Here is a 14777-nt window from a genome sequence, read left to right as displayed (position 1 = left end):
CTGCAGGCCATTGAAGCTGACTGTAGATCTGCAAGTCAGCGGTTCAAATCTCATCACCGGCTCAAGGTTGACTCAGGCTTTCATCCTTCCGAGGTGGGTCAAATGAGGACCCCGATTGTGGGGGCAATAGCCTTGCTCTGTTAAAGAGTGCTATTGCTAACATGTTGTAAGCCGCCCTGAGTCTAAGGAGAAGGGAGGCATAAAAACCGAATAAATAAATAAATACATAAATACACCTGAAGGCAGGACAAGACGCAACGGATGGAAAGTCATCAAGGAGGGAAGCAACCTGGAATCAAGGAAACGTTTTTCTGACCGAGAACAAATTAACCAGTGGAACAGCTTGCCAGAAGAAGTTGTAGGAGCTTCAACACTGGTCCTCATTTTAGCCACCTCGGAAGGATGGAAGGCTGAGTCAACCTTAAGCCGGTGATGAGATTTGAACTGCTGACCTACAGATCTACAGTCAGCTTCAGTGGCCTGCAGCACAGCACTCTACCTGCTGCACCACCCCGGCTCTTTTTATTTTGTGTCTTTTTATAACTCTTTTAAAGTTATTCCTGTATGTAGATGAGTATAGTTATACTCATGTAATTCTCCAGTTATACTGGAGAAAATGTTAAATGTTAAACTTACTGAATCCTGCTTTTGCTCCTAATTTATCCTAGAGAATAACATGCATTTTTGGAACAAATTAAAAAACAAAATGATATCTGGGATGATTCAATTAAAACCATCCCCAATTCAATTACAGCCATTCCAAATTCAGTGATAAATATTCTTATCCAGTTTATTCTCTCCCCTTTTCTATCTTCCTCTTCAACTTGTCAGCCACTGCTACTACTCTTATTTTATGCTTCCTTCTACCCTCTCTTATTTATTTATTTATTTTATTTGCTTTGGAGAATAAGGTGGACTCCCTCTTCTTTTGTGTAATTTTGGAACACTGAAGTCTACCCAGCAGGGGATTTCTGGGAGTTGAAGTCCACTCATTTTAAATTTGCTGAGACTGAGAATTACTGGTTTACCGAACACTAAACCTGTGTGTAATTTGCATGCCCATCTTAGCCATGGGAAGTTAGTGCACACCAAGGTGTGTGAAGTGTTAATACCACTTTATAAGGCCTTAATAAGGTCACACTTGGAATATCACATTAGTTTTGGTCACCACGATGCAAAAAGGATGTTGAGACTCTAGAAAAAGTGCAGAGAAGTAGGGGACTGGAGGCTAAAACATATGAAGAACGGTTGCAGGAAATGGGCATGGCTAGTTTAATGAGGAGAAGGGCCAGGGGAGACAGGATAACAGTTTTCCAATATATCAGGGCAACTGGTTCAAACTTATGACCATCACTCTGTCCAAGGCAGAGGTCTTCAAACTTGGCACCTTTAAGACTTATGGACTTCAACTCCTAGAATTCTCCAGCTAGTATATCTGGCTGGAGAATTCTGGGAATTGAAGTCCACAAGTCTTAAAATTGCCAGGTTTGGGGAGCTCTGGTCCAAGGTCACGTGATCCCCCCCCCCCCAGCCTTTGGACAAGCCAAGCCAATGGCGAAGCCAGATTCATTTAACAACCATTATTACGTACTGGACATCTGCAGTGGTGCACTTAACAACTGTGGTAAGAAAGATTTTGTCCAATGGGGCTAGAGTCACTTAAGAAATGTTTCACTTAGTAATGGAAATTTCGGGCTCAATTGTGGTTGTAAGTCGAGGACTTTCTGTACAATCTTTTCTCTCTAATTAGTAACAATATCATGTATATAAACAGTGCTATTTGTTGCATACTGCCGATATGTACTTGACAAAATAAATAAATAAATAAATTTCTTCAAGATTGAATAAAGCATTAAAAACAAAAAAGAAGGAGGACGCTCTGTCCCGCCGGGAGGTTTCATCTCGATAGCCCTCCGAGCTCAATGGTAGTTCCCATCCGTATCCCCCCCTCCCCTCTTCATTGGATTCGCCCGAAGGGACTGCTCTGCTCGCCGAATCTTTGCGACGAGACCACTCGCCGCCGACCGATTTCATCTTCTCGGGTATCTCATCCCCCCCGTCTTCACCGTCCGGTTGGTATCGCCCCCTAGAGACTGCTAGGATTAACCCCGCGCCTTCTTTTCCGCTTCTATATACATCCCTGAGGGAGCGTTCGGAATGGTTTCGCCCGTTAGAAAATCGATGTAGCTATTTCCGGGAAAGACCACTTCGCAGCTTCCCGGAGGGGGGCAGGCATTAGGAAAGGAATTTGGTGAGGTTGCGCTGGTTGTGCATTATTCCGAAGGGAAAAAAATTGTGCATGAAGGTAAAATGAGTAAGGGGCACTCAGATTGCCGCCCCCCTCATGTTTTGTTCGGGAATGTTTGCTTTCTAGGCCAGTCAAAAGGCTTACCTACTGACGGAACGTGTGCATGTTGGTTTAAGGCTATGTGCATGTTGGTTTAAGTCTGTGCATGTTTTGCAATTCTTGAACAAGCCATCATTGGCTGAACTCATGCTTACACCTGACCTGACCCGTGTTTGAACCAATAACAGTGGCTTGACTCTGCATAAAAAAGCAAAAGAAATTTGCACCCTGATTCAATGCAATGCACAAATGTAGCTACAGCACAGCTTTTCTGGGGTTTAAGGAGCCTGGGTTTTTAGGGCAACGTCTGGGAGTAGAGATTACTGCCTGGTTGGCTCTAATCCTCTTAAAAAATAACAACAACTGGTTTACTCACGATGTCCCTGAGTTATGGGCTATGCATTATGGGAAATGAACCAGCTTCAAAATTTTTTTGGATTATTTTTTTAAGGTGCCAAAATCTTATTATTGCTCTTGAATTGTCCTTTGTGAGGTTGTTGGCAGGAACCTTTCGTGTGCTTGCCTTGAACCATTTCTCACCAGGTTGTGAAACCAGGTTCCACCTCCCATTTTGGCCCTAACCACAGACAAGCCTTGTTTAGCTCAGTCAGATTTCTGGGCTCGGTGGGAAGATAAAAGATGGAAATTATGCTTTTAAAAAATAAAATAGAAACATAGAAGACTGACGGCAGAAAAAGACCTCATGGTCCATCTAGTCTGCCCTTATACTATTTTTTGTATTTTATCTTAGGATGGATCTATGTTTATCCCAGGCATGTTTAAATTCAGTGACTGTGGATTTACCAACCACGTCTGCTGGACGTTTGTTCCAAGCATCTACTACTCTTTCAGTAAAATAATGGTGTGGTTCGTTGTCTAGATCAGGGGTAGGAAAAGTTGGCTTTTCTAGGACAGTGGGCTTCAACTCCCAGAATTCCTGAGCTAGCATGATTGGCTCAGGAATTCTGGGAGTTGAAGTCTACAAGTCATAGAAGAGCCAACTTTGCCTACCTCTGTTCTAGATTATTGCAACGTGCTCTACATGGGGCTATTCTTGAAGACTACATATAGTCCAGAATGCAGCCGCACGAGCTGTTATGGGTGAACCTCGGTACACCCATATAACACCAACACTCTGCATGCTGCACTGGCTACTGATCAGTCTCCGGGCATAATTCAAGGTGTTGTTTATCACCTATAAAGCCCTACATGGATTAGGGCCTGACTATTTACGAGACCGTCTCCTGCCACATACCTCCCAGAGATATATTACATCACAAAGAGTTTGCCTTCTCCAGGTCCTGTCAACTAATCCAGTGTTTCCCAACCTTGGCAACTTGAAGATATTTGGACTTCAACTCCCAGAATTCCACAGCCAGCGGATGCTGGCTGGGGAATTCTGGGAGTTGAAGTCCAGATACCTTCAAGTTGCCAAGGTTGGGAAACACTGAACTAACCAGGGGTAAGCAAAGCTGGCTCTTCTATGATCTGTGGACTTCAACTCCCAGAATTCCTGAGCCAATCATGCTAGCTCAGGAATTCTGGGAGTTGAAGTCCACATGTCATAGAAGAGCCAACTTTGCCTACCCCTGGACTAAACGAAGCAAGTTGATGGGCCCACGGGGGAGAGCCTTCTCTGTGGCTACCCCGACCTTATGGAACCAGCTGCCCACCAATGTCCGCACTGCTCCCACCCTATTGTCCTTCTGAAAGGCCGTGAAAACCTGGCTAACATCACAGCCAAATTATAACTGATTCTGTATGTATGTATGTTTGATTGGATAGTTCATTGGGTTTATTATAGTTTTAATGTTCATTGGGTTTATTATGGCTTTAATGTTAGAATTCTTTGAGGGTGTAAATAAACACATAGATAAAGGGGACCCGGTTGATATTGAATATCTTGACTTTGAAAAGGCTTTTGACAAAGTCGCTCACCAAAGGCTCCTAAAAAAGCTCTTCAGCCACGGAATTAGAACAGGTCTTGTCCTGGATTGGTAACTGGCTAAATTATAGTAAGCAAAGGGTGGCAATAAATGGACAATTCTCTGGATGGAAAGAAGTGAGAAGTATACCCCAAAGTTCAGTTTTGGGACCTTTTACTTTTTAATCTATTCATTAATGATCTGGACGTAGAAGTAAATGATGAGGCAGCAAAGTTTGCTGATGACACTAAATTATTCCAGGTAGTGAAAAGTGAAACTGATTGTCGGGAGCTCCAGAAGGATCTCTTGAAATTGAGTGAGTGGGCAACAAGTGGCAAATGCATTTTAACCTAAACAAGTGCAAAGTTATGCATATCGGGGCAAAGAACCCCAATTATAGCTACCAACTGATGGGGACCAAGCTTTCTGAGACAACCCAAGAAAGGGATCTTGGGGTTTTGGTGGACAGCTCAATGAAGGTGTCAACCTAGTGCGCAGCAGCAGTGGAAAAAAAGCAAATTCCATGCTTGGCCTGATTAGGAAGGGAATCGAAAATAAGTCGGTAAGTGTTGTATTGCCTCTGTACAAATCGATGGTGAGACCACACTTGGAGTCCTGTGTACAGTTCTGGTCACCTCATCTCAAGAAGGATATAATGGAACTGGAAAAGGTGCAAAAAAGGGCAACAAGAATGATGAAGGAAATGGAGCCCCTCCCTTAGGATACCAGGTTGCAACGCCTTGGTCTCTTCAGCCTTGAAAGGCGGCGTTTAAGGGGTGACTTGATCAAAGAGTATAAAATCATGCAGGGGCTAGAAAAGGTGGATAGAGAAAAAATATTTTCTCTATCACACAATACTAGGATGAGGGGGCACTCCCTCAAGCTCATAGGTAAGAAAGGGAGGACAAATAAATGGAAATATTTCTTCACCCAGAGGGTCGTTGGTTTATGGAATTCCCTTCCAGAAGAGGTCGTGACAGCTGTCAGCCTTGATAGCTTCAAGGCAGGATTAGACAGATTCATGGATGAGCTAAGCATATAGGTGGTTATTGAAACGGATGTCCATGTGCCGCCTCTATGTTGGTTGAGATTGGCAGGATTCCCTTGAGTACCATTTGTTGCGGGTCAAGAGAAAGGGAGGGTTTTGCCTTCTCTTTCTGCTCAAGATCCCCATGGACAATTGGGGGGGGCCACTGTGTGACACAGAATGCTGGACTCGATGAGCTTTGGCCTGATTCAGTAGGGCTCTTCTTAGGTTCTTGAGTTCTTATGTCTCCTGCCATATACCACCCAGAGATGTATTACATCACAAAGAGTTTGCCTTCTCCAGGTCCCATCGACTAACCACTGGCAGGCAAAATTGGCTCTTCTATGGCCTATGGACTTCAACTCCCAGAATTCCTGAGCCAATCATGCTAGCTCAGGAATTCTGGGAGTTGAAGTCCACATGTCAGAAGAGCCAACTTTGCCTATCCCTGGACTAAACGATGCAGGTTGATGGGCCCATGGGGGAGAGCCTTCTCTGTGGCTACCCCGACCTTATGGAACCAGCTGCCCACCAATGTCTGCACTGTTCCCACCCTGTTGTCCTTCTGAAAGGCCATGAAGACCTGGCTAACATCATGGCCAAATTGTAACTGATTCTGTAAGCATGTGTGTTTGGTTGGATAGTTCATTGGGTTTATTATGGTTTTACTGTTCTTTATTGTTCTGTCGAGCTCTCTGGCAGACTCCTCCCAAAAATTCACAGGTACAAATTTCAGACACACACACGTTTGAAAATTCAAAACAATGTTCTTTATCATGAAAATTCACTTAAACCAAGCCCTCTTTTGGTATAGCCAAGAGCACTTGTCTCCAAACAAACTGGTAATTTGTACAAGTCCCTTATCAGTTCTGTGATACTTAGCTTGCAGCTGTGAGGTAATTCACAGTCCTTCTTCTTTCACAAAGTGAAACACACTTTGCTCAGGTTTAGTTTCAAAGCGGGGAAAAATCAGCACACAAAAGGTCAAAGTCAGTAAAGCAGTCACGAAACACCACGATCAGATAATCCTCCACAATGGCCAAACCCACAGGCTGCTCTTTATAGCAGCCTCACTAATGACCACAGCCCCACCCAACCACAGGTGGCCTCATTTTCTTTGATAATAATCTCTCAGTTGTTGTTGCCTATGCATCGCTCTCCGCATGCGTGGCTGTATCATTAACTCTTGTTCTGAATCCAAGGAGGAGCTAGAGAATTTATCTCCTTCTGAGCTGTCTGCCCCACTCTCTTCCTCCCTGTCACTCATGTCTTCTTGGTCAGAGGAGCCTTCATCAGCAGATTCCACCGGGGGCAAAACAGGCCTGCAGCATGTGGATGTCTCCCCCACATCCACAGTCCTTGGGGCAGGAGCTGGGCCAGAGCTAACCACAACATTTATTAACTAATATTTGACTTTTTCTGTATTGTATGTATTATTTACTGTTGTAAACCGCCCTGAGTCCCATTGGGATTGGGCTGCATAGAAGTCAAATTGAATTGAATTGAATTGAATTAAATCTGACATTCCATCCAAAGGTTGAAGAAACTACATGAAACGTCAAATGGGTGGGTTGGACTAGATGACCTCCAAGGTCCCTTCCAATTCTGTTAGTCTCTGTAATCTTTAGGTCTAATAGTTTTTCACGCTTAACAACATCCTCAGTTTGTCTGCTGGAGAGTCAAGCTTCAAATATCACTGAGATTTCTTCTCCTTTCACATTTCCTAGGACACGTGATTCGTTCTTCGCTTCTTTCTTTGGAGTCGTTCAAGATGGTGAGTTTTCTGCCTGGTCGTTTGAGAGATCCTTCCTGAGGTTCTTCACTGCTTCCCCATAGCAATGTCTCTCACCTTCATCTTCCTCTCTTTGGTTCTCCCCCCTCTGCCCCAGCACGGAAGGCTGAAGGTGAAAACGACGGAAGAGCAAGCGGAAGCCAAACGCCTTGAACGGGAGAAGAAGCTCCAGCAGTATGTGACCCTCACCAAGGCCATCTTTGAGAAGGTGAAACTACGTGAGGCTGGGATGCCCACTTCTGAGCCTTGGGAGAAAAAAGATACTGGAAGTTTTTGCGTTGGTTGGGACAGAATCCGAATGAGGAAGCCTTGGCATTGGGATGGGTGGGCGGAGAAAGAAGGAAGAAAAAAAGGAAAGAAAAAAAGGTGAAATTGAGAGAAGAAAAAGGAAGAGAAGGAAGGAAGTTAAGAGAAGAAAAAGAGGAGAGAAGAACAAGGAAGGAAGGGAAAGAGGGAAGAACAGAGGGAGATAGGGAGGAAAGAAAAAAGATAAGAAAAGGAAGGAGAGGGGAGATGAGAAGAGAAAGAAGGAAGAAAAAAAGGAAAGAAAAAAAGGTGAAATTGAGAGAAGAAAAAGGAAGAGAAGGAAGGAAGTTAAGAGAAGAAAAAGAGGAGAGAAGAACAAGGAAGGAAGGGAAAGAGGGAAGAACAGAGGGAGGGAGTTAAGAAAAAGGACAAGTAAAGGAAAGAGGAGATGAGAAGAGAAGGAAGGAAGAAAAAGGGAAAAAGAAAGGAGAAATTAAGAGAAGAAAAAGAAAGATGTCTATCCATCTATCATTCATATATACATACAAGGCATGGATGGATGGAGAGGATACCTAGATGATAGACACAGATACAATGGATGATGGATACGGTAGAGTAGAATAGAATAGAATAGAATAGAATAGAATAGAACAACCGAACAGAATAGAATAAAATTCTTTATTGGCCAGCTCTGTTCCTTCCCCCCTTTCTCCCTTATTTTCTTTCTTCCCTCCCTCCCTCCCTCTCTTCCTTCCTTCCTGTTCGACTCCACTTACCTTAAACTACCCAAGACTGAGAAACACAGTTAAGGGGACCCCGTTAGCCCTCCCAACTTGGGCATGTGAGGGGGGGGAAAGGGGGGGTTTGGGACGCCACCATTGTAAGCCTTTCCCTTCAGAGGAAGGTGGGACAGCTTGATAAGGAAGGCCTGGAGCTCAGCAACAAAATCCTCGGGGCCAATCCGGATTTCGCCACCCTCTGGAACTTCCGTCGAGAAACCTTCCTGCACCTGGAGAAGGAGGAGTGAGTAGGGGTCGGCGGGAGGGGTCTGCAAAAAGGAGAAAGAGGGTCTCTCCATGGGATCTGGAGCAGCGGGTGGGTTGCTACCAGTTCGCCCATACCGCCCCGAGTCCTCGGAGAGGGGCGGCATACAAATCTAATAAATTATTATTATTGTTGTTGTTGTTGTTTGTTTGTTTTTTGTTGTTGTTGTTGTTGTTGTTATTATTATTATTATTATTATTATTATTATTATTATTATTATTATTATTATACCGGTGGTGGAAATTTGCACAACAATGGCCACCGGTCCATGCCCCTGAACTTGTCCTCTGGTTACCATTTATTTATTTAATTATTTAATTATTTAATTATTAATTTATTATTTTATTATTTTATTTATTTATTCATTTATTCATTCATTCATTCAATTTGTATGCCGCCCTTCTCCTTAGACTCAGGGCAGTTTACATGTTAGCAATAGCACTTTTTTAACAGAGCTAGGCTATTGCCCCCACAATCCGGGTCCTCATTTGACCCACCTCGGAAGGATGGAAGGCTGAGTCAACCTTGAGCCGGTGATGAGATTTGAACCGCTGACCTTCAGATCTGCAAGTCAGCTTCAGTGGCCTGCAGTACAGCACTCTACCTGCTGTGCTACCCCGGCTCATTACCATGGCTGGCAAATACCCCCCTCTGCACATGTGCCGAAACCTCCTAGCCCATGAAGGCTTCTGCGCGTACGCAGAGGATCAGTTCCCCAACATGACGTAGGCGATCTCATCGCCACATGAACCGATAGGGAAGTGGAACCCACTAACTCCATGTCTCTCCCGTTCCATCTCCCCCCAGGAGCCCCGAAGAGATGCAAGCCTTGTGCAAGGCCGAACTTGCCTTCCTGGAGTGCTGCTTGAGGGTCAACCCCAAATCCTACGGCACCTGGCATCATCGCTGCTGGGTGATGGAGCACATGCCCGAGCCGGATTGGGCCCGAGAACTGGAGCTGTGCGGCAAGTTTTTGGAGATCGATGAACGAAATTGTGCGTAGTTCCTTTCTTTCTCTTGCAGTGGTCCTGGATGAGATAACAGAACCCCAGTAGTCCTCGGCTTATGGCCACGAGGGAGCCCCCATTTCGCTAAGCGAGACACTCATTAAAGGACACACACACACCCTCCCCAATTTTACAACCTCTCTGGCCGATATTGTCAAGATTCCAGGTAACATGCAAACGAAATCAAAATCCTAGTCAAAGTACTCCACAAAGTTCCCATTTATTTCTGGAGCACCTGCTGTGGGAACTGTGTTTTCAGGTTTCCCACCCAGTTGAAAGTTCCCATCCACTGAAACAACCGCTAGCTTGTCCACGTGTCCGAGTTGGTTTAAATGACTAGTATGTATGCAATTAAATTGTCTTAGTTTTAATTCCGATTTTAGAAATTAGTTTTGTTCCTTGACTCATTATTATTATTATTATTATTATTATTATTATTATTATTACTACTATTATGTCAGTACAACACAGCAAACAAGATCACTATGCTGGATTTCATATTTCATCAGCAGTCGGGCGCTTCCCAAGCACCTAGGACTGCGTTGTTGTTGTTGTTATTATTGTTATTATTGTTATTGTTATTATTATTGTTGTTGTTATTATTATTATTATTATTATTATTATTATTATTATGTCAGTACAACACAGCAAACGAGATCACTATGCTGGATTTCATATTTCATCACCAGTCGGGCGCTTCCCAAGCACCTAGGACTGCGTGATGTAGCGGCAAATTATGTTTGCTGATCCCAGTAAAGCGGCCTTTTGCAATTGACAGATGGAGATTTTGTCAATTCCGATGGTTTTCAAATGTCCACTGAGATCCTTTGGCACTGCGCCCAGTGTGCCAAGTACCACTGGGACCACTTTCATGGGCTTATGCCAGAGTCGGTGCAGCTCGATTTTTAGATCTTCGTATTTCACTATTTTATTATTATTATTATTATTATTATTATTATCATCATCATCATCATCATCATCATCATCAAGTTAGTTAGTTAGTTAGTTAGTTAGTTAGTTAGTTAGTTTAGTTAGTTAGTTAGTTAGTTAGTTAGTTAGTTAGTTAGTTAGTTAGTTAGTTAGTTAGTTATTCAATTTTTATTCCACCCTTTTCCTTAGACTCAGGGCAGCTTACACCATGTTAGCAATAGCACTTTTTAACAGAGCTAGGCTATTGCCCCCCACAAACCGGGTCCTCATTTTACCCACCTCGGAAGGATGGAAGGATGGGTCAACCCTGTTAATTGCTGTTAATTGTAACTTTTTATACCGTTGTAAGCCGTCCTGTGTCCTTCAGGATTGGGTGGCATAGAAGTCAGATTAAATAAATCAATAAATCCCTTGTCTTCACCACCCACAACCTTGTCACGTTGCCCACTCAGATTGTACCAGCATGGCCAGTCCTCCTTCCGCTTCCGCCCAGGTGGGTGGGCATAGGATGGCCTTGAACCTTCTCGAAAGGATGCTTTGTGGCTGTGGCTGCTCCTTCCTGAAAATCAGCCGTCCTTCCTTTCTTCCTTCCTTCCTTCCTCCCTTTTCCTTCCTTTTTCTTTCTTTCTCCCTCCTTCCTTTCTTCCTTTCCTTCCATCCATCCATTCCATCTCATCCATTACCTTACCTTTCTTTTTACTTTCTTTCTCCCTCCCTCCCTCCCTCCCTTTTCCTTCCTTTTTTCTTTCTTCCTCCTTCCTTTCTTCCTTTCCTTCCATCCATCCATTCCTTCTCATCTATTATCTTATCTTTCTTTTTACTTTCTTTCTTCTTCCTTCCTTTTTCTTTCTTTCTCCCTCCTTCCTTTCTTCCATCCCTTCTCATCCATTACCTTATCTTTCTTTTTACTTAGTTACTTCCTCCCTCCTTCCTTTCTTCCTTTCCTTCCACCCATCCATCCATCTGTCATCTATGTATCTTATCTTTTTACTTCCTTCCTTTCTTCCTTCCCCTTCCCTCCTTTTTCCTTCTTTCTGTCTTTCTTTCTTTCACCCTCCTCCTTTCTTCCTTTCATCCATCCATCCATCATCTATGTATGTTATCTTTTTACTTCCTTCCTTCCTCCATGTTCCTTCTTTCTTCCTCCTGCCCTCCCTCCTTTCTTCCTTTGCTTTCTTCCTTCCATCCTTCCATTCATCTACCCGTCTGTCATCTATGTCTCTTATCTTTCTTCTTCCTTCCTTCCTCCCTCCCTCCCTCCCCTTCCCTTCTTTCTTTTTTCTTTCTCCCACCATCCCTCCTTCTTTTCCTTTTCTTTCTTTTTTCTTTTTCCTTCTTTCTTTTTTCTTTCTTTCCTTCTTCCCTCCTTCCTGCCCCCCCCCCCCAAAAAACTTACATAGCTCTCCTTCTCTTATCTATGACTCTGGGCAGCTTACAAACAATTTTACCCAATTAATGCAAGTTTTCCTATCTTTGGTGGAAACCTCAGGAGCTGGAATTCAGCAGGTGTAAGGAAGGCCAGCCTATGGGATCCATTAGTTGCCGATCAGTTTCCGGTCACAATTCAAAGTGTTGGTTATGACCTATAAAGCCCTTCATGGCACCGGACCAGATTAACTCAGGGACCGCCTTCGGCTGTACGAATCCCAGCGACCAGTTAGGTCCCACAGAGTGGATCTTCTCCGGGTCCCGTCAACAAAACAATGTCGCTTGGCGGGGCCCAGGGGAAAAGCCTTCTCTGTGGCGGCCCCGGCCCTCTGGAACCAACTCCCCCCAGAGATTAGAATTGCCCCCACCCTCCTTGCCTTTCGTAAGCTCCTTGAAACCCACCTCTGCCGCCAGGCATGGGGGAACTGAGATACTCTTTCCCCCTAGGCCTTTACAATTTTATGCATGGTATGTTTGTATGTATGTTTGGTTTTATAATAAGGGTTTTAACTGTTTTTAGTATTGGATTATACTGTTTTGTTACTGTTGTTAGCCGCCCTGAGTCTGCGGAGAGGGGCGGCATACAAATCCAATAAATAAATAAATGCCGTATTTCTCAAACATGCTGACTTTTCAGTTGTGCAGACTTCATCTCCCAGAATTCTTTGCTGGAGAATGGGGAATTCTGGGAGAGGAATCCGCCGTTCTCAAAGTCGACATGTTTGAAGAGAAGGAGGAGGGTTAGTTGGCGATCCAACCGAATTTTCAACCGTTTCTCTATGGCGCCCCCTACAGTTCACTGCTGGGACTACCGGCGTTTCGTGGTGCAACGATCCAAGGTGCTCCCCCAGGACGAACTGGCCTTCAGCGACAGCCTCATCACCCGGAACTTCTCCAATTACTCTTCCTGGCATTATCGCAGCCTCCTCCTCCCAAAGCTCTACCCCGACCCCCAGCACCAAGGCCGGATCACGGAGGAAATCCTTCTGAAAGGTGGGAATCGGGAAAGGGTTGGGAGGGCGGCATGGGGAGGGTAACCCTAACCCTCCCAAATATCAATATCAACTTTATTTGATTAGTCAATCGACCATATCAAAGCGAGGAAAAGGACCACGTCGGTCGTCATAAAACTGTGACTGGTTAAAATACAATAAAATTGGCTAAAATAGAGGGAATTTGAATAAATAATAAGTTAAAATGCAGTATAATATGCTAAAATTGAGTAGTAAAATATGAGAATATAACTCGTGCAAAGGATTATATTAAACAAATCTAAGATACTGATATGAAATATTCTTAAGTGAGTTCCTCTCCTTTGCCTGCCACCCCAATATGTTCTATAAAACGTATTCTCATCTGAACAGCCCTGACTATAAACTTAGCGGTTCTAGAAACTACATATATATTTGTACCCTGAAGAAAATATGATAATTGTTTATTACAGTCCCAGTGTGTGATTTTGTCAAGTAGGGGCTGTAAATACTGAGGTCTTACTGAGGAGTATAGTTTACAATTGAGTAGCACATGTGCAATGTCTTCTATTTCTGGTGCACCGCAAATGCATGTTCTCTCAAAATATGGTACTTGGTGGAATCGTCCATATTTGACCATAGAATCTAACTGCTCAAATCTTGCTCTAGTGAGTGCTGTTCTATGGTAATGGAAGACCCAAATAGAATAGAATAGAACAGGACAGAAAATATGGAATGGAATGGAATGCTTAGGCAGGAAATCCTACATTACTGATGGCGAACCTTTTTCCCCTCAGGTGCCGAAAGAGCATGCGCATGCGTGCGTGCCTAGACCCATAATTCTATGCCCAGGGAGGGTGAAAACAGCTTCCCCTGCCTCCCGGAGGCCCTCTAGAGGCTTCAAACGGCTTGTTTCCCAACTTCTGGTGGGCCCAGTAGGCTCGTGTTTTGCCCTCCCCAGCCTCCAAAGGCTTTCCTCATCCCATTCCCCCTGGAGGCTCTTTGGAAACCAAAAACACCCTCCCAGAGCCTCTGTGAGAGCCAAAAATCAGCTGGCCGGCACAAACATGCACGTTGGAGCTGAGCTAAGGCAATAAACTCACGTCTCAGCAGATATGGCTCCGCGTGCCACCTGTAATAGGTTCGCCATCACCGCCCTACACTACTTCAGACAAATGATTCTCCAACATCTTCTTAAAAACTTCCAGTGTTGGAGCATTTGCAACTTCTAGAGGCAAGCTGTTCCATGGGTCAATTGTTCTGACTGCCAGGAGATTTCTCCTTAGTTCTAAGTTGCTTCTCTCCTTATTTAACTTATTTACTCTAAATCTGTGTTTTTCAACCAGTGTGCCGTGGCACACTAGTGTGCCGTGAGACATGGTCAGGTGTGCCGCGAAGCTCAGAGAGAGGAAGAAAGAGAGAGAGAGAAAGAAAGCAAGAGAGAGAAAGAGAACAAGAGAGAGAGAAAGAGAACAAGAGAAAGAAAGCAAGAGAGAGAGAGAGAAAGAAAGAGAGAGAGAAAGAAAGAGAGGGAGGGAAGGAGAGAGAGAGAGAAAGACATAGAGGGAGGTAGGGAGGGAGGGAGAGAGAAAGAGAGCAAAAAAGAGAGGAAGGAAGAGAAAGAAAGGGATGGAGAGAGAGAAAGAGGAAGGAAGGGAGAGAAAGAGTGAAATAGAGCGAAAGGGAGGAAGAGAAAGAGATAATTTTTCCCCAAACTTTTTTTAGCACACCCCCCCCCCCCGCCCCGCTCAATGTGCCCCAGGGTTTCGTAAATGTAAAAAATGTGCGGCTCAAAAAAGGTTGAAAATCACTGCTCTAAATAACTTATTTAGTTATTTCTCTCATTTATTTGTTTGCTCTTCCTTTGTATAGTCTGGAGGACAGAAGGAAAAGGGGGGACATGATCGAAACATTTAAATATATTAAAGGGTTAAATAAGGTCCAGGAGGGAAGTGTTTTTAATAGGAAAGTGAACACAAGAACAAGGGGACACAATCTGAAGTTAGTTGGGGGAAAGATCAAAAGCAACATGAGAAAATATTATTTTACTGAAAGAGTAG

The 14777-nt window shown here is 44.0% G+C and overlaps 1 protein-coding gene across 5 annotated transcripts in view; it reads left to right on the top strand.

Moving 5' to 3' along the window:
• The first annotated feature begins 1535 nt into the window (after positions 1-1535).
• The window catches only part of RABGGTA (Rab geranylgeranyltransferase subunit alpha), a 38591-nt gene continuing 25349 nt past the window's right edge, over positions 1536-14777 (top strand). Inside the window, exons 1-6 of one of the 5 annotated variants that reach the window (XM_070767390.1) lie at positions 1536-1624; positions 7027-7073; positions 7189-7299; positions 8236-8360; positions 9189-9376; positions 12542-12739. In XM_070767390.1, coding sequence (XP_070623491.1) covers positions 1552-1624; positions 7027-7073; positions 7189-7299; positions 8236-8360; positions 9189-9376; positions 12542-12739 — 742 coding nt within the window. In that variant the 5' untranslated portion in view covers positions 1536-1551. The other 4 variants (XM_070767392.1, XM_070767395.1, XM_070767393.1 and 1 more) reach the window with 4 other exon arrangements.

The sequence above is a fragment of the Erythrolamprus reginae genome, chromosome Z, assembly GCF_031021105.1.
Source record: "Erythrolamprus reginae isolate rEryReg1 chromosome Z, rEryReg1.hap1, whole genome shotgun sequence".
In the NCBI taxonomy this organism is placed as follows: Eukaryota; Metazoa; Chordata; class Lepidosauria; order Squamata; family Dipsadidae; genus Erythrolamprus; species Erythrolamprus reginae.
The sequence above is the reverse complement of the archived record's forward strand: the minus strand, read 5'-3'. Positions and strand labels throughout refer to the sequence as shown.